Source organism: Fusarium poae, chromosome 1 (assembly GCF_019609905.1).
Source record: "Fusarium poae strain DAOMC 252244 chromosome 1, whole genome shotgun sequence".
Classification (NCBI taxonomy): domain Eukaryota; kingdom Fungi; phylum Ascomycota; class Sordariomycetes; order Hypocreales; family Nectriaceae; genus Fusarium; species Fusarium poae.
In genome coordinates, this window is record NC_058399.1 from 4242245 (window position 1) to 4269766 (window position 27522).

At 49.1% G+C, this 27522-nt stretch overlaps 9 protein-coding genes across 9 annotated transcripts; 6 read left to right on the top strand and 3 right to left on the bottom strand.

The window, feature by feature from the left end:
* Positions 1-638: 638 nt before the first annotated feature.
* FPOAC1_001377 (uncharacterized protein) lies at positions 639-3803 on the top strand (the record flags this gene model as incomplete). The annotated part of the gene is made up of 3 exons (XM_044845982.1): positions 639-1118; positions 1171-2357; positions 2411-3803. The coding sequence occupies 3 exons, from the start codon at positions 639-641 to the stop codon at positions 3801-3803; spliced, it is 3060 nt and encodes a 1019-aa protein (XP_044711898.1).
* Positions 3804-4147: 344 nt separating this feature from the next.
* FPOAC1_001378 (uncharacterized protein) lies at positions 4148-6061 on the bottom strand (the record flags this gene model as incomplete). Its single annotated transcript, XM_044845983.1, has 3 exons — positions 4148-4873; positions 4924-5526; positions 5579-6061. The coding sequence occupies 3 exons, from the start codon at positions 6059-6061 to the stop codon at positions 4148-4150; spliced, it is 1812 nt and encodes a 603-aa protein (XP_044711899.1).
* Positions 6062-6659: 598 nt separating this feature from the next.
* FPOAC1_001379 (uncharacterized protein) lies at positions 6660-8180 on the bottom strand (the record flags this gene model as incomplete). Its single annotated transcript, XM_044845984.1, has 2 exons — positions 6660-7749; positions 7804-8180. The coding sequence occupies 2 exons, from the start codon at positions 8178-8180 to the stop codon at positions 6660-6662; spliced, it is 1467 nt and encodes a 488-aa protein (XP_044711900.1).
* Positions 8181-10511: 2331 nt separating this feature from the next.
* On the top strand, positions 10512-12402 carry FPOAC1_001380 (uncharacterized protein; the record flags this gene model as incomplete). Its single annotated transcript, XM_044845985.1, has 2 exons — positions 10512-11918; positions 11974-12402. The coding sequence occupies 2 exons, from the start codon at positions 10512-10514 to the stop codon at positions 12400-12402; spliced, it is 1836 nt and encodes a 611-aa protein (XP_044711901.1).
* A 1479-nt stretch (positions 12403-13881) lies between these two features.
* Positions 13882-15597, top strand: FPOAC1_001381 (uncharacterized protein; the record flags this gene model as incomplete). Its single annotated transcript, XM_044845986.1, has 3 exons — positions 13882-14047; positions 14101-14614; positions 14676-15597. The coding sequence occupies 3 exons, from the start codon at positions 13882-13884 to the stop codon at positions 15595-15597; spliced, it is 1602 nt and encodes a 533-aa protein (XP_044711902.1).
* Positions 15598-15800: 203 nt separating this feature from the next.
* Positions 15801-17661, bottom strand: FPOAC1_001382 (uncharacterized protein; the record flags this gene model as incomplete). Its single annotated transcript, XM_044845987.1, has 4 exons — positions 15801-16058; positions 16124-17274; positions 17336-17369; positions 17425-17661. The coding sequence occupies 4 exons, from the start codon at positions 17659-17661 to the stop codon at positions 15801-15803; spliced, it is 1680 nt and encodes a 559-aa protein (XP_044711903.1).
* Positions 17662-20101: 2440 nt separating this feature from the next.
* On the top strand, positions 20102-20942 carry FPOAC1_001383 (uncharacterized protein; the record flags this gene model as incomplete). The annotated part of the gene is made up of 3 exons (XM_044845988.1): positions 20102-20238; positions 20287-20352; positions 20405-20942. 3 exons carry the CDS (start codon positions 20102-20104, stop codon positions 20940-20942), a joined length of 741 nt encoding a protein of 246 aa, XP_044711904.1.
* A 943-nt stretch (positions 20943-21885) lies between these two features.
* Positions 21886-25247, top strand: FPOAC1_001384 (uncharacterized protein; the record flags this gene model as incomplete). The annotated part of the gene is made up of 3 exons (XM_044845989.1): positions 21886-22266; positions 22320-24488; positions 24537-25247. The coding sequence occupies 3 exons, from the start codon at positions 21886-21888 to the stop codon at positions 25245-25247; spliced, it is 3261 nt and encodes a 1086-aa protein (XP_044711905.1).
* Positions 25248-26161: 914 nt separating this feature from the next.
* On the top strand, positions 26162-27153 carry CKB2 (casein kinase 2 regulatory subunit; the record flags this gene model as incomplete). Its single annotated transcript, XM_044845990.1, has 3 exons — positions 26162-26221; positions 26387-26632; positions 26686-27153. The coding sequence occupies 3 exons, from the start codon at positions 26162-26164 to the stop codon at positions 27151-27153; spliced, it is 774 nt and encodes a 257-aa protein (XP_044711906.1).
* Positions 27154-27522: the final 369 nt, after the last annotated feature.

The window sequence follows — 27522 nt, forward strand, 5'->3', positions numbered from 1 at the left end:
TTCAATTCGCAATTTGGACAAACATCAGACGCAATTTGTAGTTTATTTGCCATTTTTAGCTTGTCCTTGTCAACAAGACCCTGAGCGCCACATCCGACACACGCCCAGATGACATATGCATGCATAACCATTATCAGGCCATTGCACAATCATGTGTTTTGAGACGCATCAATGTTGAAGAAACCTTGAGAATGCCGCGACTGCTTATATTGCAGACCTCAAAAAAAGTCTCGATACAGAGTCATGATAAAAAATATAATTTCATCTGTTTTTCTTGTCCCAAAAAATCAACCCGAACGGAAAGTGGAGCAGTCCTTTGTAGGCTTGTGCACGGGTTATCACATGACCAGGCGTCTTCAGCGCCCAAACCCATCGCAACAATCGAGATTCCTTTAATAGTGACCATACAAACTGCTCCGCCGACCGAATAAACACCACTTTAGAAGACGACGCCCCCACACCAAAGTATAATCGCGGCGTCGAAGTCTCTTTACGCATGATTTGCGCGCGTCTTTTCACATGACCTGGCCGGTCTTCTGTCGTTACCTCTGCGCCTCCCGAAGACTTCTCGACCAAACGCTCCGCCCTCACATCATCAACAACAACCATCACCACACCCTCTCTACATTACTTCCAGCATGAGCGATCCTGCTGGCGAAATAGTCCACATCACACAGGGCTACATACCACTCTCAAAAGTCCTTACGCGCCTTGCGCAAACAACACATAATGCGCTCCAAGACCAGATTGCCGCATTGGCAAAGATGCCTCTGCCTGCTGCCGCCATGAACGGAAACTCGACGATACCAAACGGCGACACTGATGACGTCTCCAGCGAAAATATCGCCAAAAAGACATCAATATTGAATTTTGCCATGAGGGAGCATAGAAAATGGGTCAAGGCGCTTGTCATTACAGAATGGAGTCGAAAGGCCGATATGGTCAGCCAACTGATTGATCTGAGATTCCACCTTCAAGGCCAAGAGGTCTTGTTTACTGGAGCTCTCGATGTTATGGGTCACGTCAAGAGAGATTTGACTTTTGCGAGAATGCCCAGTCCTGATTTAAAGACAGCCCTCCAAGTTTTGTCAACCGGAGAGGCTGCATGGATGCCCGACGTGAGTGTTGAGCATCGCCAAAGTGTGCTGACTTCAGCTAACGTTCAAGCAGCTCTCTTATATCGAGCCGCCTCCTTTGACACGAGAAGAAGAAATCCAGTGGATGAGCGACGTGAACACTCAATTATCGTTACGGTTGAATCTCGAGGATTTCGACAAAATACCATACCCCTTTAGGACTTACGAGATCGATTCGGGCCGAGTCACCTTTAAAGTGCCTGGGGAATTTGAGGTGGATCTCACGATCGCAGACGAGGACTTTGAGAAACAGTTCTGGTTTATCGACTTCCGGTTCGCATTCAGACCAGCAGCATCATCGATCCCCGAAGGACTCAAGAACTACCTGGAGAGTCACGTGAACGACATTCTCAGCAAAGATGGACTGCTTGGCTGTTATCAATTCCTTCACGAACTGGTTCTTACTCATAAGCTCAACGAGCTCAAGCGACAGGCGAATCAAATGAGTAGGGGCTCATGGACAGGCACACTCAAGGTGGAGCCACTGAACAGAGCTCTGGCTATTCAATACTGGACTTCTCGAGCACAGTCAGGTAGCCCGAAGAGCTGGGTTTTGGTTGCTGTGACCAGTGGGAAGAAGGCAAATGGCCAACCTGACCCGAAATTATCGAGTCACTTGACAGCAAAATGGTACCGCGATAATAAAGAAGTAAAGGGCGAACATATCACTTTCGATGCCGACGACCTATCGGCAGAAGCACTGATGAAAACGGTTATTGGCCGCCATATCGACTTCCTTCTGGGCAGTGTACATAGCAAATTGCTGTCCTTCCCTCGATTCCAAAATCGCCAGGCTGCTATGGTTTTACGCTCTTCCCAAGACGATCCCGCGGCTTCGTCTCTGACCATGCGGGTCGGTTTCAAGGATAGCACAACCCTACTTATCGAGCCGACCACTGGCGTCTTTGCCGTCAAGCCTCATTCCAAATTCACCTGGTCCCCAGAGAACCAACTTAACAATGGAAAGAATCCTGCGGAAGATGGCGCAGCCTGTCTAGAGAATGTGCGGTGCGCAGTAATGGAAGATGAGCTAAGCCGACGAGGAAGCACGACGGGTTGGAGCATCAAGAGAAGTCCCCTGAACAAAGACGAGCTAAGATCTTTAACCAATACCCGCGAATGGACAAAGACCATTTGGCTACACAGAGCTGGGTGGGAAACCAACTGGTTTGTGATGGTTTTGCTAAGCCCGAGCGGGGATGTCTGGTGGCTTGTTGATGTGTAAGTTGATAACGCTGTGCTCCAGTAGCAACTTTTACTGACAAAATCAATAGGAACCGCAATGCTTCTGGTCAAGCACCTCGATTGGCATCAAAGCTTCCTCTCAATAAGGGCTATCCTCGTCTTGATGACGAATTCTGGAACAACCTGACCTTATTCGCGAGTGGCATGATCGCACAAGCAGTGGATCAACGAGAGCTTCATAAGCAGAATATCAAGTTCAAACCACATGGCGCGAACAACTGGTCGCTTCCACAACAAGTGCGACTCCCGACACTTGAGATCGCCCTTTCAGGAATATTCCCGTCCATGGTGTTTGGCAACGCCGAAAAGGACAACCCCAAGACTGCAGGCGTCGCTGAGTCTAGCAAGTCGGGTCCTATCGTGAGATCCGTCTCTGCATCAGGTATCTCTACCAAACAACCTTGGGCGAATGATATCGTCTCGGTCAGGTTTAAGGGAGTTCAACCGGCAGAGGCGGAATCCACTGGCCCTGAAAGCGCTAAACCAGGGGATGATAAGCCAGAAATTCCCTTCACATGTGTATCCGATGCTATCATTAAGGTCCGAAGGCCGGCCAAGTTTGCCATGCTCAAAAGCCACATGGTTGGTCGCGACGTTTCTTGGAATGCCCGAACAGGCGAGTTCTGCTTACGGATGCGTTCAAGTATTGGGCAGTCTATGCTGGAGAGCCTGAAGGCTCGGGTCAAGGCTGTTGATAGATTTGTCAGTTTCTTCGAGTCGATGGATAAGGCAAAGGAATCGATCGTAGCCGAGTCAGTGAGTCTTAAAGAGGTTACCTTCTCTTACGGATCTCTGGTATCGGAGGCGAGCAACAAGGACCAGCTCTCGCGACTTTGGAGGATTACACTCAACTTATCCCAAAACGATATTGACCTTATTATGGGAGAGACAAACCCTCATCTCCCGGTCACCAACTTGATGCAAAAACTTGTCAACGGTGCCAATGGTATCGAGGCTCTGATGAACTGGCTTCCTGGGTCCCTGCCAGCCCTAGAAGCGGTCAAGAAAATAAGAGAAACCTGGAGGGATGTTGAATCACGTCATCAAGGACGGTTCAGGTTCATGATGGATTCTGTGGATGAGATGTCAATTCAGTACTCTCTCGCAGGAACCGGTTCCGGGAACCACCTGATCTACCGCGACATCACACTTCTTGCCCATATCAAGCATCGCCGAGGCGAGCCGTGGTGGCACATCATGCGCAAGCCTTTTAACGATGCTTTGGCGCCAAACGATGAGTTTTCGAAAGCGCTTAAACCCGTATGGGAAGCAACGGGGGAGAAATGGACCGGTCTCGTTACCGGTGCAGCTGGAAGACCACACGACGGCATTGCCAGTCTTCTTCTTGCTATTGATGAAGCTGTTCGACCACTGGCTGGATCGTCTTTCCAGAACAACTCCGAGGTGGTCGTCTTGGAATAGGAGAACCTCGAGGCTTTTCTGCGGGAGTGACTTTTAATAATTTTGGAGTTTGTAGGAGATTTTAGACAGGCGGCGAAAAAGGGGATTATATGAAGCGGGTGGACGTGACTTTTGTGATAGCTTAATGATACCTCCATATGCACACGGAATAACATGACATTGATTACGATTCAAAGCATCCTGGAATTTCAATATTAATACTTAGTATTGAACTGGCACTGCAACCTTGTCTCCTTCTATCGCTCTAAGTGATAACACAGTTCTAGTCCCAGATTATATATAAGTTGAAGCCCGTTTTTGATAAAACCGATCTTGGTACACATACATGCATGCCCTCCTCTTATTTATTTGAAGAGACGCACAGGAATCATGTCGGTTGGCACAACTGCAAACTCCGTAATGCTCTCAAGATACTCCAGGCCGGTAGCTTCAAGGCCATTCTTCGTCGCAACAGCAGCATCGTAGCCAGAACGTAGACTGGCAATAGTTCCAATACGATGGAATGAGCCACCAGCAACAGCAAGACGTCCATCAAAGTTCTGCTTTAGCTCAGCGTGGGCGTTGCGCAGGAGATCCTGGTGGCCAACATTGTGCTGAGGGATACATTCCTTTGCGGAGTTTGCTGTGGCATAGGCGGGGGCATCGCGAGGGATGCCGAGATGACGCTCAAGTAGGTTACGAGCTTGAATAACAGCTTCCTCCTCAGTAGGAGGAGTAACACCGGGACGGTCGTAGTAGTGGCCGCCCATCAGCACGAAGAGCTTGGTGCCAGCAGGTTCGTCCTTGGATCGAGTTCCAACGTCTGAGTCAAAGAAGACGCCAAGAGCATGTTCTGGATTGAGCTCCGGGTCAACGGACTCTGGGATGAGATACCCGAAACCAGGAGGCTTAAGGTTTTCCTGAGGGAACCAGATGTTGACTGTCATGACAGAAACAGAGTGTGCGGCGGAGAGCGATGGCACTTTATCCCCTGTGAGTCGGGCGGTATGCTGAGCAGATAGCGTTGAAATAACCTTGTCATAGGCCTGTGAATTACTTTTCTCCTCGTTCTTGGCGCTGGAACTACTAATCTATAGGGCACTGTTAATAAAGGGCTTTTGAGAACAGACATGGAGCCTACCTGGACTTGATTCTTGGTCTCATCATACTGGATATCGTTGACAGCCTCACCGGTCATGACTGTGACATTAGGTTGGTCTCGCAGAGCCGCACCGATCGCTCGTGGCAGCGACTCCATGCCCTTGTCGCCAAAATCTATTAGCGTAGACTTGGGCTCCAGCGCCAGCTTCTGAACTTGTCGATCCTGTCCCAGCGTCTCGAGAATCAGCTGCTCAGGTAAAGGCATTGGGCGCGCATGTAAACCAGGGTTCGGCATATACCAGCCCCAGTAGATGCGATCCAAGACACTTCGAGCGCTTAGCTTGTTAATGTCGCCGCCGTAGATGCCGTGCATCATAGCTGAGGCTAGGTTGCCAATGCCCTTGCGACTGTTGGTGACTTTGTAAAGCCAATCGGCGACAGATTCATCTTCGGCAGGAAGCTGTCTCTTGCGCAGCTGATTGATCATAAGCCCGAGGCCTGCGCCGATGCTCTCGAGATAGAGAGGCTCGCGGAGAATATCGAAGATGCTGATGTTCGGGGGCGTGGCAACGAGGTGGTCGGGATAATAGACATATCGTGGCTTGGCTGGAGGAAAGTTGAGAGAAAGACCTAGGTCAAGAGTCTAGATAGTGTTGTGTTAGTAAAGCTCTCATATTACCAAAGAGATTCCTCACAAGATCGTAGAGGACGAGGTCATCGAAGCGAAAGGTATTGCCAGCCAGGGACGTCAACGACCGGGAACCTCGCTCAAAAGACACAATTCCTTTCTTGCCCTCGATATCCACCGGCACTCTATCCGTCTTGATCCATCCCCCTAGCCGATCATTGGCTTCATACAAGGTGATCTTTGCCGTCGAGGGGAGCTTCTTTGCGAGGTAGTATGCCGCCGAAAGACCAGTTAATCCGCCTCCAATTACCGCGATGTTTGCGTCCTTTGCCTGCGACACATATCTCCGTCCATCTTTGAAGAAGCTTTGCGTATGCTTGCATGCGACAATGGGTCGTCGCCGGGTCAAAGCCGAGGCCGAGCAGGTGCTGAGGTTGCGGAAGCCATTGAGTCGACGCAGGGGGAATCGGTGGTGGGGTTTCGTTGTCGAATGAGCTGCTGAGCTCAAGAGAGCTACAGCCGTTGATTCTGCTCGGCTGCGACTCATCATCAGAGACTAATTGATCATGGTCGAAGCATTGAGGATATGTTACGTTGCGAGAACAAGAAAGATGGGGAGACTGTTGGTGGAGTGGTGAAGTGCTATGCGGCATGAGCCGGTATTCTTCCGTGTGCGTCATCAACGACACGGAGGAAGGATTGCAAGTACGTCAATTAGACGATTAATGGATATAATGGGCACATGTGGTCTGGAAACATGCAATTGAGTGTGGGATAGCCATGGGCCTGTTGTTTGCATTCTTCCCTCCACGCATCTCGCTTTGAAGCGTCATGATGCACGGGTCTGTGGCCTTTTTGCTTCTCGACCTCTATCTATATACAAGTAAACAAGACTTGAGCTGTCAGTGGAACCAAATAATATCAAACCCCCAAACGCCCTTCCATGCTCTGTCACCTCGACCAAAGACATTACAAAGTTAACGTAAAAGTACATGTTCTTCATTTACAGCCCCTTTCTTCGGTTCGTCAATCCGTATCCTAGTATCCACCAGCATCTGGGCATTTTGTGACCATGGGTATCGTGATCAATTTTTTTTTTCGATCAAGCCATCTTGCTTTTTCTTCTTTTCCTCTATATTCAATTCCTTCTAAACGATGATATCAGCCTCTTGCTTGATGTCAGTATCCTCCCCCTTGATGAGCTCCTCAGGGACACCATCATCAACAAATCTTCTCTCGCTGACATGCTCAGTGCCCTCGCCAGCAGTCCAGACCTTATCCTTGAAGCCTCCTTGCTGCCCATCCTCATGCGCAAAGGCACAATTGGGGTTGAGACACGGGTTGAACTTGCACTTTGTCTTGACGTGTGTAAACTTGCATTCAGAGTTTGTGCAGCCAGCACCGTTACGGCAGAGAGGCATCGATGGATGCTTGAAGGGGCACTGAGGGTTTTGGCAGTTGGGGAAGAACTTGCAGTCCTGCTCGCTTTGGTGTGCAAGACGAGCTGCTGGCGAGGGGTGTCGTGCAACACATTTTCGGTTCTTGCAGGCAGCTCCAAAACTGCAGTTGTCGTTGACATCGACCGATGCGCCAGGAGGGGCGGCCGGTGACTGATGTGCGAACTTGCAATCCTTGTTGGTGCATCGCAAGTTGAACTTGCATACCGTGTCCTCAGGGTTAGGTGGTTCGCGTGGCTCTCCAGACATGCTGATATCATCACCCTCGCCCTCACCAACAGTGGCGTTGTTACCGCCCTGTCGATCGTTGAATCCCTTGCGGTAGTTACCTCTGCCAGGGTGTTGCGTACGGTCGAATAGTGACTTTCCACCACGGCGCTGCTGTCCAAACCCGCCCTGATGTCCGCCATTGTTCATGAGTTGTTGTGATAGCTGGTACATCATTTGATTTTGTTGTTCAAGAATGGCGACGAGCTCGGCAGAGTTTGGTTGACCGCCTTGCATCATCCACTGTTGTGGGCCACCAGGGGCCATACCGGCCAAACCAGCCTGAATGTTGGCGCTACGGTTGTTGTTCCGCCCCATTCCACCTCGACCTGTTCTGGGACCAGCGGGCGGCGTCCGGCCGTGGGTATTGATGCGTTCGCTTCCGGTCTGTCCTCGAACACGGTGAAGGGCAGAATCGCCAGGTCGATCCATCGCTTTGTTCATCTGTCCAAGCATGCGCTTATCCCGCCCACCTCGCTGGGCTCCGTTTCGCATTGAACGTGGGCCAGTAGGTCTTGTAAAAGTTAGTAATCACGATCGGGCAAGGGGGGAAACTAAGGGGACGTACGCATTCAGTTCTGAGACATCGCCTGCATTCATGTCGGTATCCATCTCGCCTCCTGCTGCAGGGTCCTGGTTTGCTCCAGAGCCTGCGTTGCTACCGCCATTGACCTGGGTGTTGAGAGAGTCAATCTGTTCGAACAGCCACTGAGAGAAATCACGGGCGCTGGGGTCGTTGGGTCCAAGACCCAGTAGGTCTTCTGATGCGAGTTCTGTGGCAATCTCATCTTGGGTCTTTTTGTTATCCAGCATGAGGACAATATACTCTGCTAGACCGGTATCCTCGGCACCGCCAGTTGCCCATCCAACCTCGACGAGCTTGGGTTGAATGGCAGCAGTGAGAGCCTCCGCCAGGGGCGTATGAGAGCGGACTTCAACGGGCATGATAAAGCGCTGCACAGTCGTGGGGGCGGTTTGAATATGTTGAGATAGCTTTGGGTGGCGGAAGAATTCACCGCGAAGAGGGCTTGAATGCAAAGCTTCCCCCAACAGTCAAAAACGCGTTGTTAAGTAATAAAATATATAAAGATTAATGCGCGTCGCGTGAATAAGAGACTGGTCGCAATTGAGCAAAGGACGTGTGTGATTAGTCGCCGAATAGGTCGTGATTTGATGCCGCGGCGAAGTCGTACGAATCAGTAATGGAGCAAGGTTTTGAGGTTGTTGAAGATAGAGATGGAGTTGGGAAAGGTCTGCCTGATAGAAGCAGAAGTCGTCAAGAACTGGGTCAGTGCGGTCACGTGATGCGATAATCTGTCATTGTTTTTCTGTTCAAAGCAAGAGCGAGATATTTTTAGTTTTTGGCAAAACTTTGTAATTGTGCTACTAAGTCTGTATGAACAATGAAATTAGGTGGTATTCAAGGTCAATAAAGACTGCATTGTATCTTTTTGTTCACCATCTAGGTAGATAGTAACTAGGTACCTATAAAAAAAGAAATACCGGGTGTACGTACTGACACGGACCAGAAACTTCGGTGGCCAACAAAGGATACAGATGTGATTAGTCATACATATATTCTTGAGCATCACTAACAATAGTCAATAATTTGAATTCAAACCTGAGAAAGTTAAAAAGAAAGGGGTTTAATAATAAGTTATTTTCACGAACTTTCGAAGCTTTGTACTTTACTGTTGGGTAAATTCCAACATTAAGCGCCCAATGTTCCATATCCTCGCCCACCTACCGTACCAATTCAGCGAAGCTATTTGGAGAAAGGCTCTTTGGAACATATGTATTCCCATTAACATCAACTAAATAACGTTTCTTTGTAGTACGTAGTAGGCATCCGAGCTTGTTTCCCCGCATAGGTACATAATGGATGATTTTGTAAAATAAAGGAAGAGGGGTTTAGGCAGTTGATGATCAGTCTAAGTGCATGTCCATAGATGTTGACACCCTTTTGTGCTTCATGTTACATTTCTCCTCTTTTGAACTTGACCAACTGCTTTGTTATAACTCTGGACTTATCTTGTTGATATCAGGTGAGCCCTCCATGTTGTGACTTATTCGGCAGTCTAGAAGAAGGGGTCGGGGGCTAGCTGAGACATTCTCGCCACTCACTGCTACCTCTCTTGCAGTAAAATAGCTTGGGATCTACTGTACAACTAGACCTACCTAATACTAAAGATATGAACTATAGATCATGTCATGGAAACCAACGGACCAACCAACCTCTACTCACCTGGCTACTGCGGTGCGGGCACAATGTAACAATGAGCTTGAGCTGCATGAAACCAGCCTCGCTCCAACGAAGATACTAGATATCGAATGTCGAGTACAAATAAGTTATGGGAGCTGTTCCCCCTAACTGGTGCTGACGGGGCTGGACTGGGGTTGTACCGCCAAGTCAGGCGGTAGCTGCCCGTTACCGCTTATTATTGTAGGCAATACTCTACCCACCTACTAAGAGAGATGGGCCCTTCTGTTGCAAATATAGTAGCAATTGGATTCTGTATTAGATCCCGCCGATAATAGAGTAAGACTCCCCTTTGGACGAGGCAGATGCGTCCTTCTTGGAAGGTACCGTAGGTGGGTAGGCTAGGTGCCCGGGTTAGTGGCTGCCGAATACCTTAGTACCTACAGGTAATCAACGGTAGGTCGGCTGGGGCTGCAACGCCTCTTTTGGCGATCTCACTTGACCAACCTTGTCTGGAACATCCTTCAATTAGACCTACTTATTAGTCTAGATAGTAGACTACAGAGTAGGTGAGCTGCCATCCTTGACTCCCGTCTTCAGGTATCTCTTTGCTTGAATGCATCAGCACAAAAGTTCATATTTCAAAAACAGGAAACCGTCTCCAAATTACCTACAGCAGTTGCAGTGGTACGTACTATATTATTGGTTGTACCCAGTGCAGTGTAACGTAACGTCGCGGTTCAGGGTTGTCTGCGCTGCGCTGCTGCACTTCACTGTCTGTACCTGGAGGGAAACGGTTGCCAGCATCAGAATATTGGTATTCGTATATCGAAAACAAAAATAAAGGCCGAAAATCTCATTGAAATCGGCCTCCTCTCTTCTCCCCACCCACTCAGCATCAGCAAGCTCCTCAAGGATCAGCCACACCACGAGGCGGAGCTGGAGGATCATCGCCGGTCTTATTAAACGGGGCCTGGCACTTTGGACACTTCCGTCTCTTTCTTAAAGATTAGCCTCCCTTACTCAATTTCTATCGACCATACCAATCATCTCATTTCATCTCATCTCTCGGCGCAATGTGGTCCAAGGCTCTTCTGGCCGTTGCTGCCTTCGCCTTTACCCCTGCCAATGCCATATGGCCAGTGCCAAAGAAGATCTCTACTGGAGACAAGGCCCTCTTCATCGATCAAACAATTGATATCACCTATAATGGAGACTTTGTATGCTGGACTCTCCCCGGTTCTGATTCCGATTCCGGTGCTTGTAACCATACCGCGCAGCTCAATACTGAAACTTTGCTTCACAAACAGATCCCCTACACTTACAACTACCAACCCGATGCTGGCTCCAAATTCAGCAGCAAGCAGATCGTCCAAGCCGGCCTGTCTCGTGCCCTCCAGGGCATCTTCCAGGACAACTTTGTCCCCTGGATGCTCCGCGAACGCGACTCCGATTTTGAGCCTGATCTGCAAAAGAAGCAGTGGGTGAAGTCACTAAAGATTGTCCAGACCGAGGAGGATGACGAGAGCACTTTTAAGCCTCTCAATGGTGAGGTTGATGAGTCGTACTCCCTCTCACTTTCGGAAAAGGGCGAGGCTTCTATCAAGGCCAAGTCTTCTACAGGCGTCCTGCACGGACTTGAGACCTTCGTTCAACTTTTCTTCAAGCACAGCTCTGGCACTTCCTGGTACACGCCGCACGCGCCTGTCTCAATCCAGGATGAGCCCGAGTACCCTCATCGAGGCATTCTTCTCGATGTTGCCCGTAGCTTTTTTGAAGTCAAGCACATCAAACGAACAATCGACGCCATGTCGTGGAGCAAGCTGAATCGCCTTCACCTTCATATCACTGACTCGCAGTCCTGGCCTCTCGAGATCCCAGCCCTGCCCAAGCTGGCCGAAAAGGGTGCATACCGTAAAGGCCTGACTTATTCTCCTGAGGATCTTGCCGGTATTTATGAGTATGGGATCCACCGCGGAGTCGAAGTCATCATGGAAATTGACATGCCTGGCCATATTGGTGTCGTTGAGCTTGCCTATAAGGATCTCATTGTCGCCTACAATGAGAAGCCTTATCAATGGTGGTGCAAGGAGCCGCCCTGTGGTGCGTTCCGCATGAACAGCTCTGATGTTTATGACTTTCTCGACACTCTCTTTGATGACCTCTTCCCTCGTATTTCCAAGTACAGCCCCTACTTCCACCTTGGTGGAGACGAGCTCAACCACAACGATTCCAGGCTTGACCCTGATGTGCGCTCCAACAAGACCGAGGTTCTGCCGCCTCTTTTGCAAAAGTTCGTCGATTACACTCACGGCAAGGTTCGAGATGCCGGCATGACTCCGTTCGTCTGGGAGGAGATGATTACCGAGTGGAACATGACTCTGGGTAAAGACGTCGTGATTCAGTCCTGGCTCGGTGGCGGTGCTATCAAAACCCTGGCAGAGGCTGGTCACAAGGTAATCGATAGTGATTACAACTTCTGGGTGCGTTGTCAACAAAACGACTAAGCGCAGGACTTGACTAACTGAAAACAAATAGTACCTTGACTGTGGCCGTGGACAGTGGCTCAACTTTGACAACGGCGATGCCTTTCAGACGTACTACCCCTTCAACGACTGGTGCGGCCCTACCAAGAGCTGGCGACTCATCTACTCCCACGATCCTCGAGCCGGTCTATCCGAGGAAGCAGCCAAGCGCGTGCTTGGTGGTGAGGCGGCCGTATGGACTGAGACTATCGACAGTGTCAACCTCGATACCATTGTGTGGCCCCGCGCTGCAGTGATGGGAGAAGTCCTCTGGTCAGGCCGAACTGACGCCTCAGGTCAGAACAGATCGCAGTATGATGCTGCGCCGCGACTGGCTGAGATGCGCGAGCGCATGGTGGCTCGAGGAGTGAGTGCTTCGCCGATTCAGATGCCCTTCTGTACACAGGGCAATGCCACCGAGTGTGCGCAAGTCGAGGGATGATAAATTTGACGCGCAGTGCATCCGTACTTATTACGAATTACTTTGTACATAGTTTGTTCTCAGCCTTTTGAACAGAGAATGTTTTTCCCTCTCATATTACGCAACATCGCTCACTTTTCTTGATCAAAAACGGAGACGGTGATGGAATGCGGGGCCGGATTCGCGGTGCCAGGAGCGGCTCCGTGGGTCAGGCCGGCTCCGATGTGACCTCAACCAGTCCAAGTCAAGACGAGCATGTGGAATAAATCATCCACCCGAACAAGGTGTGCTGTACGATACTTAAGTTCATTATCGGAGTGCCGCGGACCCCGGGTGGGTGGTATCGCGCTGCATCTGAATTCTCGAGACGTCTTGTTAAGTTGTCGATCAATACTACGCCACGACAACCTCGGCATGTGAAGAATCCGGGGACGAAGAGGAGAATAAATGATTGGCTCGACAAATATCACCAACCATCTGACAAGGATAGTAGTCTACGGGACGTAGACTACAAGGTGCATAGTTGGAGCTACCTTGAAAAGGCTCGCCCTTCTGACTGTCGAGGGTCTGTGGACATGCTTCCAGGTCGAGTTTCCGAATCGGGTATCCTAATCGTTGAGTACTAAACTGAGTCAACGCCAACCCCCGCCAGTGTTTTGACCTCAAAGAGGCTTTTCCCCCTCTGATTTAATAGGCCATTCTGTAACTCAAGAGGACGATGGGTGTCTAAATCTGTGAGAGAAGTTGTCAATGGCTTTTACCGGCTTGAACCCTGCTTGGTGTGGCTTATAAAACTATTCACAACTTAAAGGTTATTCCATCACGTATGGTCCCCGATCCATCAAATGATATGATGCACAAAGAGGAAATGAGAACAAGGGAAAACGAAGGCTCTGCATACATGAAACATCAACTGGGGAATACCCCGCCGTATCATACAAAAGGCAAGAAACTTTCCTTGCCGCCTACCGGTAGCCACAATAAGTACAACAGAGTCATGCATATACGGATGGCCAAGCGGCACGATCACGCTCCATCACATTGTCTCGGTCTTTGGGCACGCCTCGTTAAGGAACCCAGAGAACTGCTCTATACCGCTTAGGGGAAGAGTTTCATGAGTGACGTCTTGTTGTTGACCTTCTTTGAGGCGGAGACGGACACCCTGTTATTCAGGACAGGTCCGTTTCTAGAATGTCCTAACGGAGGGGAAGGTATATGGATAATTGGCATATGATATGATGATTGACTGTAATATTTATAGGCTTTCGGCTCCGGGACTAAAGGCGATGCTCGAGGCGGGCGGATTCTTTGTCACTTATGTCTAAACTAGCAGACTAGGTAGTTATACTCTTGAAGTCTGTGGGTTCATAGCGTTACCCACTTGATCAGCCAACTAACTATCTAGAACCCCCCGATTCTGGTTCATACCATACCAAATCTAACTGATAATCTATTTACAAGGGTCTCTCTCCTACAAACCCATTCACAAGCCTCATCACTATGGGCGTCGTGGAAGCTCTGTTGGAGCAGGTCTCTCTCAAAACCACACTCATCATCCTCTTGGTCGCATACTGCATCTACTCCATCATTTGCCGTATCGACGAGCACCGACGAATCAGACGTCTTGGTCACTATGGACCACATATGAAAACATATGCTCCTTGGGGTAAGTTCGTCATTCTATGTCTCAAGCTTCTTTGAATTAATTCAACTCTCTAGGACTCGACATTGTTGCGAGGTTCGTAGCGTCTACAGTCAAACACCAGAACCTGGCAACCTGGCGCGATGATATGTTTGGTGCTTTGGATTCATGGACTGTCGAGAATCGACTCCTGGGAATTCGAACCATCTTCACCGCTGACCCAGCAAATCTTAAGGCCATCTTGGCCACACAGTTCGCTGACTATGGTAAGGGAAAGCCATTTCATGCGGAATGGAAGGACTTTCTCGGTGACAGCATCTTTACTACTGATGGAGCACCATGGCATGCTAGTCGCCAGCTCATCAGACCCCAATTCACGCGAGATCGTGTTAGTGACTTGCACTGTTTCGAAGCCCATATGCAGACACTGTTTAAAGCTATCGCCAACAGAGGACCTCTTCATGGAGAAGATCAACCTGTCCCTACAGAGCGTCTAGATGGTAAAGTCCTCGATATCAGTGATCTTTTCTTCCGCTATACTCTGGATGTGGCCACTGAATTCCTCCTGGGATGGGACGTCAAGTCTCTGACGTGAGTACAAAACCTCACCACACTTACAATATACTATAGACAACTGACACCTATGATCCAGTACACCAAGACAAGAATTTGCAGAAGCCTTCAATGACGTCCAGCGCATTCAGAACATCATCGCTCGTACTGGAAAACTCCGCCATATCATACCTAAATACAAATTCTGGCGAGGACTCGAGACCGTGAACCACTTCATCAACTTCTATATTGAGCGGGCATTGCGTCTTAGCCCTGAAGAGCTGAACTCAAAGGCAAAGGACGACCATAGCTACACCTTTCTTCATGCTCTCGCCGGCTTCACACGTGATCGCAAGGTCCTTCGCGACCAGATCATCGCCGTGCTTCTTGCAGGAAGAGACACCACTGCTGCGACTCTCTCGTGGGCTCTCTATGAGCTTGGAAGGCATCCTAAAACTGTCAAGAGGTTACGTTCTGAGATCCTCTCAACACTTGGCAATGAGAGGACACCTACTTACGATGATCTCAAGAGTATGAGCTACCTCAAGGCAGTTCTCAATGAGACGCTCCGGCTATACCCAGCTGTGCCATTCAATGTTCGCCTTGCTCTCAAAGATACGACTCTCCCCCGGGGGGGTGGTCCAGATGGTTCCGAGCCACTCCCCGTTCTAAAGGACTCACCCGTCGCGTATTCGACTCTGGTTATGCAGCGACGTTCAGATCTATATCCTCCTATCAGCGACACGTTCGCTGACCCTCAGATCTTCAGCCCAGAAAGATGGGCACACTGGCATCCCAAGCCACACGATTACATCCCTTTTAACGCCGGGCCCAGAATTTGCATCGGTCAGCAGTTTGCATTGACCGAGATGAGTTATGTTCTTTGCCGCCTGTTCCAGAAATTCGAGCGTGTAGAGAGCAAAATGAAGGATATTGATGGTGGAGAGCCTCTCCTGAAAGCAGACATCGTTCTATCCCCTGGCCAGGGAGTCAATGTTGCATTTTGGGAAGCTAAGAAGTGATTACGCAATAGTTGAGAATGGAATTACGGCGAGGATGATGAGTTTTTGAAATATCATATATAGCGGGTGTTGTGATATTGCCGTATCTTATTGTTAGCTTTGGATTGAATAATACCAAAGCCTTGTCCTTCTCTCTCAAAATTCGTAATATCAATCCCGATACATGATCATGGTTTCAAGCGATATATGTCTACCTAGGTACTTCACTTTCGCCCAAAGCTATCCCTGACAGCTTTTCCAAACCTCTCGATGGCCTTGTTCATGTTCTCGGGTGTGGCAGATGCATACGTCGCCCTGAAGAACAATCCTGGTGGTGCCTTGTCCTTTTCAGTCAAGAACCAGGAGCCTCTAGCGATGAGCACGCCATTCTCAATGCATGAGTTGAAAATCTCCTCCTCTATATCGACGATGCTTCGCTTTCCTGCCTCGGGATGCTTTGTATAATCAATATTGATCCACATCTAGCACGAGGGTGGTCAGTAAAACGTATATATGCATGGTTGCGAATTTATTGAGAGATACTCACAAACATGCCGGCGACAGGAGGCGTCCAGCTGGCGAGGTCACTGGGCAGATGATCTTCACACGCGGCCAGGAGGGCATTCCGCTTCTTGGTATACTCCAGCCGCAAATTCATCAGCCATCTCAGGTATCCTTCATGTCCCCACGTCTCATCGAGCAGCTTGTACAGGATAACCTGTGAGAAACCACTCGGACCTTGGCTCGCAACTTCAGCGTGTCGAATATATCTCTCTACGATCTGCTCCGATGCAGTGATCCATCCTAGACGGGAACCTGGGACAAGTACTTTTGAGAATGAGTCCATACGCATAACTCGTCCATCAACATCTATACTCAGAAGTGAAGGTATGAGTGATGAGACAAACTCTTCTACCGTCTCTGGTGGCGGAATGTCGGGTTGGTCGCGGCCTGTGTAAGGTTGCATCTGAAGGAAGTAATACGGCTCGTCTTCAATAATGTATAGGTCGTGCTTCTGTGCCACGGCGTAAATAGCCTTCCGCCTTTCAGTGCCCTGCGTTGCGCCTGTGGGATTCTGGCCCGAGGGAACAGTGTATAGCAGATGAGGTTTCCGAGAGCCTCGTTCTTTGGCGTCCCAATTCGACAAAAGCTCGTCCATAGCCTCTGGTATCAAGCCTTGTTCGTCAATAGAAACACCAAAGGCCTTGACTCCGAGTGGTCCAACGGTTTCCAGAGCGGTCGAGAAGCTAAAGTCTTCAGTGAGCACAGAATCACCACGGTCCTTGTCACAAAACATCCGCAGTGCCTCTTCTAGTGCTCCGGTGCTTCCAATGGTTTGACAAACCCTCCAGTCTGCATAAGGGGGTTTGTACACAATTTCGGTGTGCTCTGTCAAATATCTCATCATCTGAGGGGATCCTGTAGCCTGACCGTAGTTGCAGGCGATGGACAGATCATAAGTACCCCCACGGTCTCTTACATCGTATTTTCCGATTGTGACTGTTTGGCCTGATTCTTCTGTATCTTTTTCTGAAAATTTGGGAGCCACTGGGACCTTGAAGCCGAGCTCTGCGAAGGGGAAGACTTCGCTGGAAGGTAAACCGCCGCCCAAAGAGATGAGGCCGGGCTTCTTCATATGGCGAGCTGCTTGTTTGAGTGTGCATGGTTCTCTCACTCTGCTCTCATGACTGAGATGGTCTGTAACAAGATGTGAGTCATAATTCTCATTTTTGATCTTCGATCTTGGGGTATAACATACTGTCCCATCGCTTGGACTTTGGTAGCCCTGTCATCTATGTGATGATTGTAAGTTTCATGCTGTAAACTCGCTCAACCTTCAGAACTCACCGGGCCTTTAAACATATCACTATCGGAAGCAGCAGCAACTCCTGCGACCAACTTGCCCGCCTTGAGTCGTCTTTCCTTCACCGCATCAATGGCCGAAAGCTTCTGGGAGGTGTCATAATGCGCTGGGCGAGCAGCTGGGGCAGCTTCAGTGCTTGATAGATGTTTCGAGCTGCTATATAGCGTTCGGCTGTGTTTGATCAGTGATCTGAGCCTAGCTGTTCTTACAGCTGAAATCATTATGCTGAGATAACAGTTGAGTACGGTGCGTAGGTGTGGAGTGTAGTGGTCGATTATGATCTCGGGAGGGTAAGTATGGAGTTTTAGTAGATGTGATGATAAAGAAGAAATATACTATGAGGACTACAAAAGGAATCAAAGGTACAGTATCACTAGAGAAACAATGAATGGTCGTCTTAATAATCCCTTGACTCTTCGGACCCGGACGATGTGCACCAAACCATCGCCGGTGCCGGGCAGATAGATAGTGAACCGCCCGCTATTAGCCGGCTGTATCCCGGATACCCTATACCGGTGCCCCGGATTCTGAGCGGGGTTCGTGTCATGAGCTCTCACAAAGTCATATTTCTTTCAATATTTGAGGTATCTATTACGTACGATCGGTTTGACTGCCTACTTGTGCTACACTGCGCGTGACTAGAAAGAGAAGCGGTGACCAATTGTTGGTAGATGTCATGTCAAACTATCGCTACGATACCGGCACTTGACCACGCCCTTTGCTCTGTCACTTGCGCCCCAGGGGACTGACTTAGCTAGCCCATGTCATCCCTAGCGTGCATAGGTAGCTTCCGCTCTCAAGACCCAACATGGAAAGCGATAAGAACAAGGACTCCGCATACTGGGCCATAAAGGACTGGTCGAGGAACAAATACTAGGTACAGAACCAGACCGGTGTATCAATATTTGACCATCCTGAGACCCTGATATCTCAGAGCAACGTCGCAGCTCAATATAAAAGTCATTGAGCCTAAAGAGCTCATAAAAGTTGTAAGCCCCTTACTTATTGATCCGTAATATTCGCCGTACCAAGTAGTGACTTATGTTGAAATGAGAAAGACAAAGAAAACTAACTATACAACGGCGACTTCGACCCTATATCTACTCAAGATCCGGGCAGTCAACATACCCCCACATGACGGCGTCCATATTCAATACTGCTTACTCATTCTAGGCTGGATGCGAAGGCATACCACACTTGCAAACATCGACATGCATGTTGACCACGATACATGAACCAGCATGATATAATCAAGACTTGCCCCAGTGCACTCCCCTACCAGTATACCCAGGGACACGCAGATTGAAACAGTAACGAATAAATTCTGGTCTCGAAAACGTTGTCGACGGAGAAACGACGCAACTGAGCAGCCATATATGATACAGGCTGTGAGCGCTTGCCACTGAGATATCTGGACTAAAGGCTCGATGCGTGTTGTTGGCGGCCACGTCTGGCACCATCCAAAACGTCAGTTCCTGTCTATCGAAAGTAGTCTGGGCGGTCTTTTCAAAGTCTCGCGGTCTGGCACGAGACCCCGAGCATAGCTGCGTACTCGGTTCAACTTACCGTGTTCGATAAATTGGTGATTGGGTGTATTTGGTTCATAAATTTTGATATAACCCAAGCACTTCCACTTGCTGGTAGCAGTTCGAATAAGTCGCCACTGAATTGTACGAAAGACACATGGCGCCTAGAAATGCTTTTAGGCGACTGAGAATATTCTCCTGGATAAATCGACATGAGTTCGAGGGGCTTTGCAAATTGTTCCGTTTCGTGTATAGGAAAATAGTATCATTGAGCAAAACGACTTGCTTCCATTCTCCCCAGCACGAACTGCCGGGCCAGCACAGGCTTATAAGTATTTCCAACCTCAAAGTGAAAAAGGCCATATGCTCTGCTGTGAAAGACAGCAGCGTAAGCGGGCCTCAATAACCGGCGACTGGAAGCCTATAGCCTTGCAACTTTGCAAAAGGGCAATATTGTTCATGCTTAGAACCTTGCTATGCGGCAAAACCAACAAGGCTGGAGACCTGGCATCCACACTTTTGTGATCGTGAGGCTAACCATGTTCAAATGGATGCGTTTCAGCCTGACGAACAGACCGGACGATATCTTGGGTTGAAATGATTCCAAGGCATACTCGGCTAGTTGTCACAAAAATATGAGCCAATCGTTCAACCTCGTATGGTTCGCCCGCTCACCACTTAATTTCAACTCAACTTCATCGCCTTGTACGTGGATCATCTCGATAGGCTCTTTATTGTGTTGGACTTGAACTGTAAGGGAATGCCACAGTATAGTTTTCAACAACGGTGTCGTACCCCATGTTATGTCTTGTCAAATGCGCAACCAATCATTCATCCATATCAGAATCAAGGCGACAGGGCGATTTTTCGTTGGGTTGGCTGGTGTGCTCGCCTCATCTGTTGATTGATTTGTCTCGACAAGAGAACCCGAAAGTCCTCGTTAGTCTGGGACATTAAATAAGGTATCCATGATTATAAGAACCTACAGAACGGTCGATATGTCTGTCCAGGGCCACAGTGTCCATCACGCCTGATCTGTCGTTGGTTTCAAAAAAGAGTTACCGAGTAATTCTTGCCAACGGTTTTCAGTCCCTTTTCTCTTGTTTGTACCGCCTGATCCAGACTGTTCATCGCCATGGAGAACACACGCTCAACAGTAGTGCCTGCTGTGCAGCAGATTAAAAACCATTTCTTGGCTGTTCTGCCCGCCGGGACGCTCTTCGGCGCCACTGTCGCTATGAGGCTACCGCAGTACCCTTATCGTGATGTTGTGTAAGCTAGCACAAAATTATCATGACTTACTCGCCTAACATGATCCAGGATTTTCTCTCTATTGACCGTGTCTGGACTGGTCTCCGTCTTAGTCCATGCATCGGCCTTCCAACAGTAGGCGCTTCGTGCTACGGAACGAAAGTAGAAACTGACAACTACGTTGTAGAGCACGTCTTGGTCGCGTTGCAATCTTTGTTGCTCTGGGTTTCGCAATCTCTCGATCCCGTTTTTTCACTGAAAACCCACTATCACTGAACGACTTATCAATAGCACTCCGGGAATATATTTTCGTGATGGCAGTGGCACTGTCTGTGGTAGCCATGATGTCATCTGGCACAGATAAGTCCAGACAACTGTCTGACAGCATCGTTAGTGAAGAAAGGGCCCTTTCCCCAGAGTCATGGAATACGTGGTACAGGCCAAGCACAAAACAATCATGGGACCTAGCCTCTTCCAGAAGCCATTTGGATCTTCTCTCGAACCTAGGTTCGCTGGACCTCAAATTCATGTCAGGACCCAAATCCCACTACTCGGACCATTCAGGTAGCGGAGAGTCTGCAGTCACGCTCTCCTCCGGCCTCAGGCGTGACCCGAGTAAGATCATGGAAATCGTTCAATGGGCCACAGCTGCAGCTCCGCCCACATTCGGAAGAAAAGGAGACTCAACATCAACCGAAACAGTGCTACATGAGCTTTCAGCCTAGTGGCTAGAACTCGAGATCTGTGTAACCGTGGAAATATGCCCGGATGATAATTTCGCAGATGAGAAGCGTAATCAGTATGCCGTATGGGGCACAATCATTTGCCTCAAGGACATGAGACAGCCCTTGTCAGGACGAACCAAGGATCACTCTAGGGCACAGCCATTGAGTTTCGATGCTTGTTTTCCATATACGTTTGCGACAGTTTGTAAAGTGGGAGTTGGTTATTTTGTTGGTTTTGATGTACTGCGGACTGTAACAGCACATGACCATGGATTCGCATCAAGATAAACTGATGATTAGATCACAAAAGAGCCTATGATCGGTTATGGTGCGTATTGTATTCTTCTTTCTCCTTCATTTATTTTCCTTTGTTTGTTTGTTCAAAAGGGAGATGACGACGGTATCTATTGGGGTGATGCAGAAGACGATAGACACGAGACAGGAAGTCTGTGACTAGAATAATATCAGATGGGTAATTGTAAGAATGATGATGCTGTCGATCAATGTACGTATCAGGGTGAAAGCTCAAATAAAGTTGCAGTGCTGCAAGGTAGGTATCTGAAGTTTCATTGAAGATAGCAAGGCAGCAAGGGTACTCCATGTTAGTGGTAATTGCAGTAGGTTTGGAATGTCGGGATGCCGGAAGGAGCAAATAGCCTTAGGTAAGCTCACGAACCGCCAATGAGCCTGTACCATGACAACATCCCTAGGAGCTCACCTGCGACACAACGACAACACACGTCACCTTCAATATCCTTGCCCTATAAACATCACCAGAACCCAATGGGCTGAGGAGCCAGTTCTCGAGTTGGATAACGCCCATGGACATGTTTGGGTCTCTGCTACAGCGACATCTTTCCCATTGAAGCGCTGGGCTTTCAGAAGCATCGCGCATCCACATCCACAGCTACAGCTACCTTAGCTTTTTAGCTAAGCTGTCGCAATGTATTGGCCCATTGGAACACCACGTATCCATGCTACCAGCAGCAGTCGATCTCCAGCCTTCAAGCTTTTCGTATCTCACGATGGACTCACGAGTCCCTCCGATTCCAGCCTGGTCCCATCGCCTGGTCCCTCAAGTTCCTCCCAGCCCCGCGGTCCCCTCGATGCCCTCGACTCTCCACCATTACCGACACCGATAACTCCAGGAATTCGACCAGTCGAGCATGATGATTTTCCAGCAAGCCAACCTCCACAAGTGTCAGAGAACACTGAAGCCGGAGGTATTCCCATAAAAGACCCAATACTGGCGTTGCGAGTTTCGCGCACCGGCAACTTATTCGCTGTTATTACCACCACTTCGATAACAGTCTGGCAGACAAAGGTGAGGCCTTGGATACATTTAAAGGCACCCTTGGTTCGTACTGACAGATATAGCCTGCTGTCATCTTAGCCGTAGTCATTCGATCGGATTACTCCCTACAAACCTATGGCAGGAATGTCGACCTTTTATTAAGACCCGACGCCGCCATTCTTGTCATACACACCGATCAAGGCTATCTCATTACTTACTCCCTAGCCACTGATTCAGATTCGCGCGTGTACAAACCTCATTTTGCAAACTACAGCAATGTGCAGCGACGCAGGCAGAGTCTTATTGGAAGCCTCACTGGATTACCCCCCGATCAAATCTTATGGGGCGCTGGTGAAGGACCAGGGGTTCGTGACCTGAGCGTGCGTTTCAGAATGGTTATCAAGGTCGATGCCGGTATTGAAAGCGCCCTTGCTCTCGACGACGAGCTTATGGTATCGACAAGAAAGCCTGCTGCAGTCCAGTGCATTCGCTGGACTCCAGACAGTACCGGCTCGCAGACAAGAACGGAAATAATCAGCCGTATGGGATGGGTCGAGAAAAAGGCGATCATCGTCGAGATGACACATGATCGCCCTATGAATCTTTTGACGTGGATTACGAGCAGCGGGCGAGCGTATGGGGTCCAGCGATATAATCACCGAGCAGAGACAAGCCAGGCTGATGACCCCGATGCGAAGCGCCTGTTTAAAGGTCACTGTTTTCACATACCCCAAGGCGAAAATGACCGTGCTATCACGGCTGTTATAAACGCACGATTCTCGCTCATTGCTGTAGGCTGCTGTGACGGGACTGTGCAAGTTTATTCCGTTCGTGACTATGCTGGGAATATTCCTCATTCACACACTCACCAAGTCCCTGTTTCAACGGCGTCTTCAGGAGCCTTCACAACTTTAAGTTATTCTCCTGATGGCTATTGCCTTTTCGCGGGTTTCGAAAAAGGATGGTCCACCTGGAGCATGTTTGGCAAGCTTGGGAGCCATAGTTTTGGATCGGAGGAAACAACGTCGCGCGCCAATGGAGAGGAATGGCTATCTGGGATAGCCGGGGCTACCTGGGTGGGTGGCGGGTCCGAGATCCTGATGACCGCTCGCAAGCATGAAGCAATATGGTCTCTCGAGATGGCCAAAAATGCTGTTACTGGATGTTACAACGATGCCAACGTCTTCCGGACAGTGCTACAGACACCTTCAAGTGTGATGGTCTACAGAGGGTATGATGTTCCTGACCTTACCAGTATTTCAGCGGAGCCTTTCCTGTGGCACACAGCAAAGGTACCTCCGACCTACCTCTTAAACCAGTGGCCAATTCGGCAGACAGTCATCTCGCCGGATGGTCGATACGTTGCTGTAGCAGGTCGTCGTGGACTCGCCCATTACAGTGTCAATAGTGGTCGTTGGAAGACATTTGCCAATGAATCCATGGAGAACGAATTCCAGGTAAGAGGGGGCATGTGCTGGCACCAGCATATTCTTGTCGCTGCGGTAGAGGCAAACAGGAAATTCGAGCTGCGGCTCTTCTCTCGTGAGACAGCACTTGATCCAGCCCAAATCCTGCACACTCAGACTGTCCCAGCCCCTGTGGTGCTGGTCACTACTTCTGGCGAGGACTCGCTTCTTGTTTACACTTATGAGAACTTACTATACCACTTTATCTTTACACCCCATGGGGGATCTATACGGCTCATCCAAGTGGGCCAGATCGCGTTCCACGGTATCGTCAGATCTCCGGCCCGTGTCCGGGGTTTAAGTTGGATATTACCCGATACGCAGTTAACAGACGGTGATCCATCCCAGGACGTTGCTGTCGCGTCGGTAATCTTTCTTGTCGACGGAAAGCTTGTCCTCCTGCGACCGTCGCTAAACGACGATGGCCAACTCAAATACGATATGCGCGTCATCGCACAAAACGTGGAGTATCACGCCAGCGTCAGAGATCAACCATTACGGAATGCGAATAGGCAATTAGAGGATAACCCCTTGCGGAACGGGCCGCCAGCCCTAAAGGATTCTCTGTGGGTGTTTGATGGAATGGAACTCAAGGCTTGGCCGGACATCAGTGAAGTGCTTGATGCAACTGGAGAAAATGGTAAAGAGTCGCCATGCCCGGTGTCTATACCTGTGGACTTTTATCCCCTTTCCATTCTGCTGGAAAAGGGAATCATATTGGGAGTCGAGTCTGATCTTGTCCAACGTCGCGATGTGAACTTTTCGTATTTCCATTTTGCCATCAGAGTAAGATTCAAAAAGCATGCAGATGACACAGTAGCTGATCACAAACAGACACACCTGATACTTCCAGATTTGTTACGATTCTACCTAATGCAAAGCAGATCAGTTGAGGCATCAAACCTGGCTCATCAGTACAAAGAACTGGAGTATTTTGCGCATGGCCTCGAAATATTACTACATCGTGTGTTGGACGAAGAGGTCGACACGTCCCCCAAGCCTGTTGATGCCGTGCTACCTCGCGTGCTGTCGCTCCTATCGTCATTTAAGGAGTATCTCGATATTGTGCTACAATGCACACGCAAGACCGAGGTTCGGCAATGGAAGACGTTGTTCGCCTATCTCCCACAGGCCCAAGAACTATTCGAGGAGTCTCTCCAGAGAGGGTCACTGAAGACCGCGGGAGGGTACCTTATTATATTACACACGCTGGACGAATTGGGTTCGTCGACCGAACAGTCGGTGCGATTGCTGTCTCGTGCAATGCGAGAGGGCGATTGGGAACTATGTAAAGAACTTGCACGTTTCCTGGCGGCTATGGATGAAACAGGTGAGACGTTACAAGAGGCCATGAGGATGGTGGAGGTGACACTTAAACAAGATTCAGGGCAAGATAGTATAGGAAGTCGACTTCAGATTCCATCTTCGCAAGCAACGAATGGGGGAAGCGGGTTAACAAGCGGCGATGAGGACGGAACATTCGAGTCAGATAGACGTTCTGGGAGTGAGGGAGGTAGTGTCGCTTCGACGATTAGCGCCACTTAGATGATGACGGGGTGGTTTTCCCTTATTTTTGGATACAGGTACTAGCGTAATTTAGTAGCCATGGGAGTTAATACTGGGAGTTGGCTAAGGTGGGATTATTAGGACCGGCTTTGTTGTGTTGTTTGGAATGAGGGTACGGCCTAAAATCATCTAATGGGATATTGCAGACATAGAGCAAATAGATGAACGAGATCCTTTGAACGTATTTTTGCCACGATTAAGTAAACACGCTATAGTCAAGAGCTATCTTTATAAGATAATCCACAGTGTTTGATTCGTAAAGTTTACAAGGTAGGGGCCGTTTCATGAAACGGAGAGATATATGGTACATGATGCACGGCTTACGACAAACCTTGATTATGTATTTTTGAGTTACCACAGTGATTTGATCTTCGAATGGATCCTTTTTCCAGTACCTAAATGCAAGTAATTTCATGGCGTTGAAGTAGATGCTCCCTTAGATAGGTACCTACCTACCTAGGTATAGACGGGCGTGGAGGTTCGAGTTCGCGATACGTACTCCACAGTCACGTTACCTGCTACTTGTTGGCCATCCCATTGCAAATGCAGGAGAAGCAGTTATGGACGTAGACGGCTTTTGCAACCCCACCATCAAGTCCAGCCCCAAGCCTACCGACATCCAGTAACCTCAAGCCCAGACCACGCAAGACCGCCGACTGGGTCAGGGTTTAACGACAACGATATCTACGACACGAAACGAAACGATACATGCGAGACGACATCTACGATAATACTCCAACACTCGCTCACGCACAACTCAACACAATAATATCAAGACTCTGACTGAGTCTTGCGCATCGGTAATCTAGCGACTTCAGCTTAAGCTAGGACATGGTAGCTTGTCTTTGAGACGTCTTTGTCAATCGTCGTATTCTTTCTTCTCCGCGCCCAGCATGATGGATGACTATGTGAGCGAGTCGGACAGCGACTACACGAGCTACTGGAGGGATTGGGTAAGTGCATCGAGCATATATGCCCACGCGCCTTGGATTTCTATCGGTGCCCGCTATCGCCGCATTGTGATGTTCAGATAGCCTGTGAAATCGAGGGGTCACCAGGGTCTTTCTCTGTTTTTTTGTACTTGACATTTCGCATGCTAATCAAACACTCTTCAATAGTTCATCTCGTCCAGGGGTAACGAGTACTTTTGTGAAATCGACGAGGACTACCTCACAGATAGGTTCAACCTGACGGGTTTAAACACTGAGGTTCAGTATTACCAATATGCGCTGGATCTCGTCACCGATGTCTTTGATCTCGAGTGCGATGATGAGATGCGCGAAGCCATAGAGAAGTCTGCGAGACATCTCTATGGTCTCGTGCATGCTCGCTATATTGTTACGACCAGAGGTCTATCAAAAATGGTGCGTGCTTTCACCACAATCCCTCTTCTAATCACTCGCTGACAACACCAAAGCTTGACAAGTACAAAAAGGCCGAGTTTGGAAAATGCCCTCGTGTCATGTGTCACTCCCACCCTCTCCTTCCCATGGGTCTCTCTGACGTGCCCAACCTGAAGCCAGTCAAGCTCTACTGTGCCAGATGCGAGGACATCTACAATCCCAAATCATCGCGACATGCCGCCATCGACGGCGCTTACTTTGGCACCTCGTTCCATAACATCCTCTTTCAGGTGTATCCTGCACTCATTCCCACCAAGAGTGTAGACCGATACGTCCCTCGTGTCTACGGATTCAAGGTTCACGCTTCTGCGGCCCTGATTCGCTGGCAGAGCTCTAAGCGCGACGAGATGCGCCGTCGACTCCGCAAGCTCGAGATTGATACTGGTTTCCGCGACGAGATGGAGGATGAAGAAGAGGAGGACGACGACGAACTCGAGTTTGAGGGGATAGACGGTCGCATGGCTGTTGTTGAGGGCCTTTAGGAAACTGCTCGATTCATCACAAAAGATTAGAGTGCATGCCAGGACACTGGCAATAAACCCCAAGGTCGCATAAACAGGCAGCATGAGCTGGCGCAAAGGGCATATACGGACACCCCCGGAAGATCATCCTCACTTTTTCGATGCCTTGTCGGTTCAATTGACGGGATACGGGCCTCCCACTGGATGGATATCCGTCATCTCCCAAGGAAGGACTATTCTGTTGCTTTCGTTCCTGTTGGTTCGGTTCTGGATCGGCGTTTGGCGGCAAGTCAATGTAGGGCAAGGCTGGCATGGCAGGCAGGGCAAGGCAGGTACAAATCACAAATGGGTGAAATAGTATTTTCTTGAATTATAGTTGTTCAATACCTA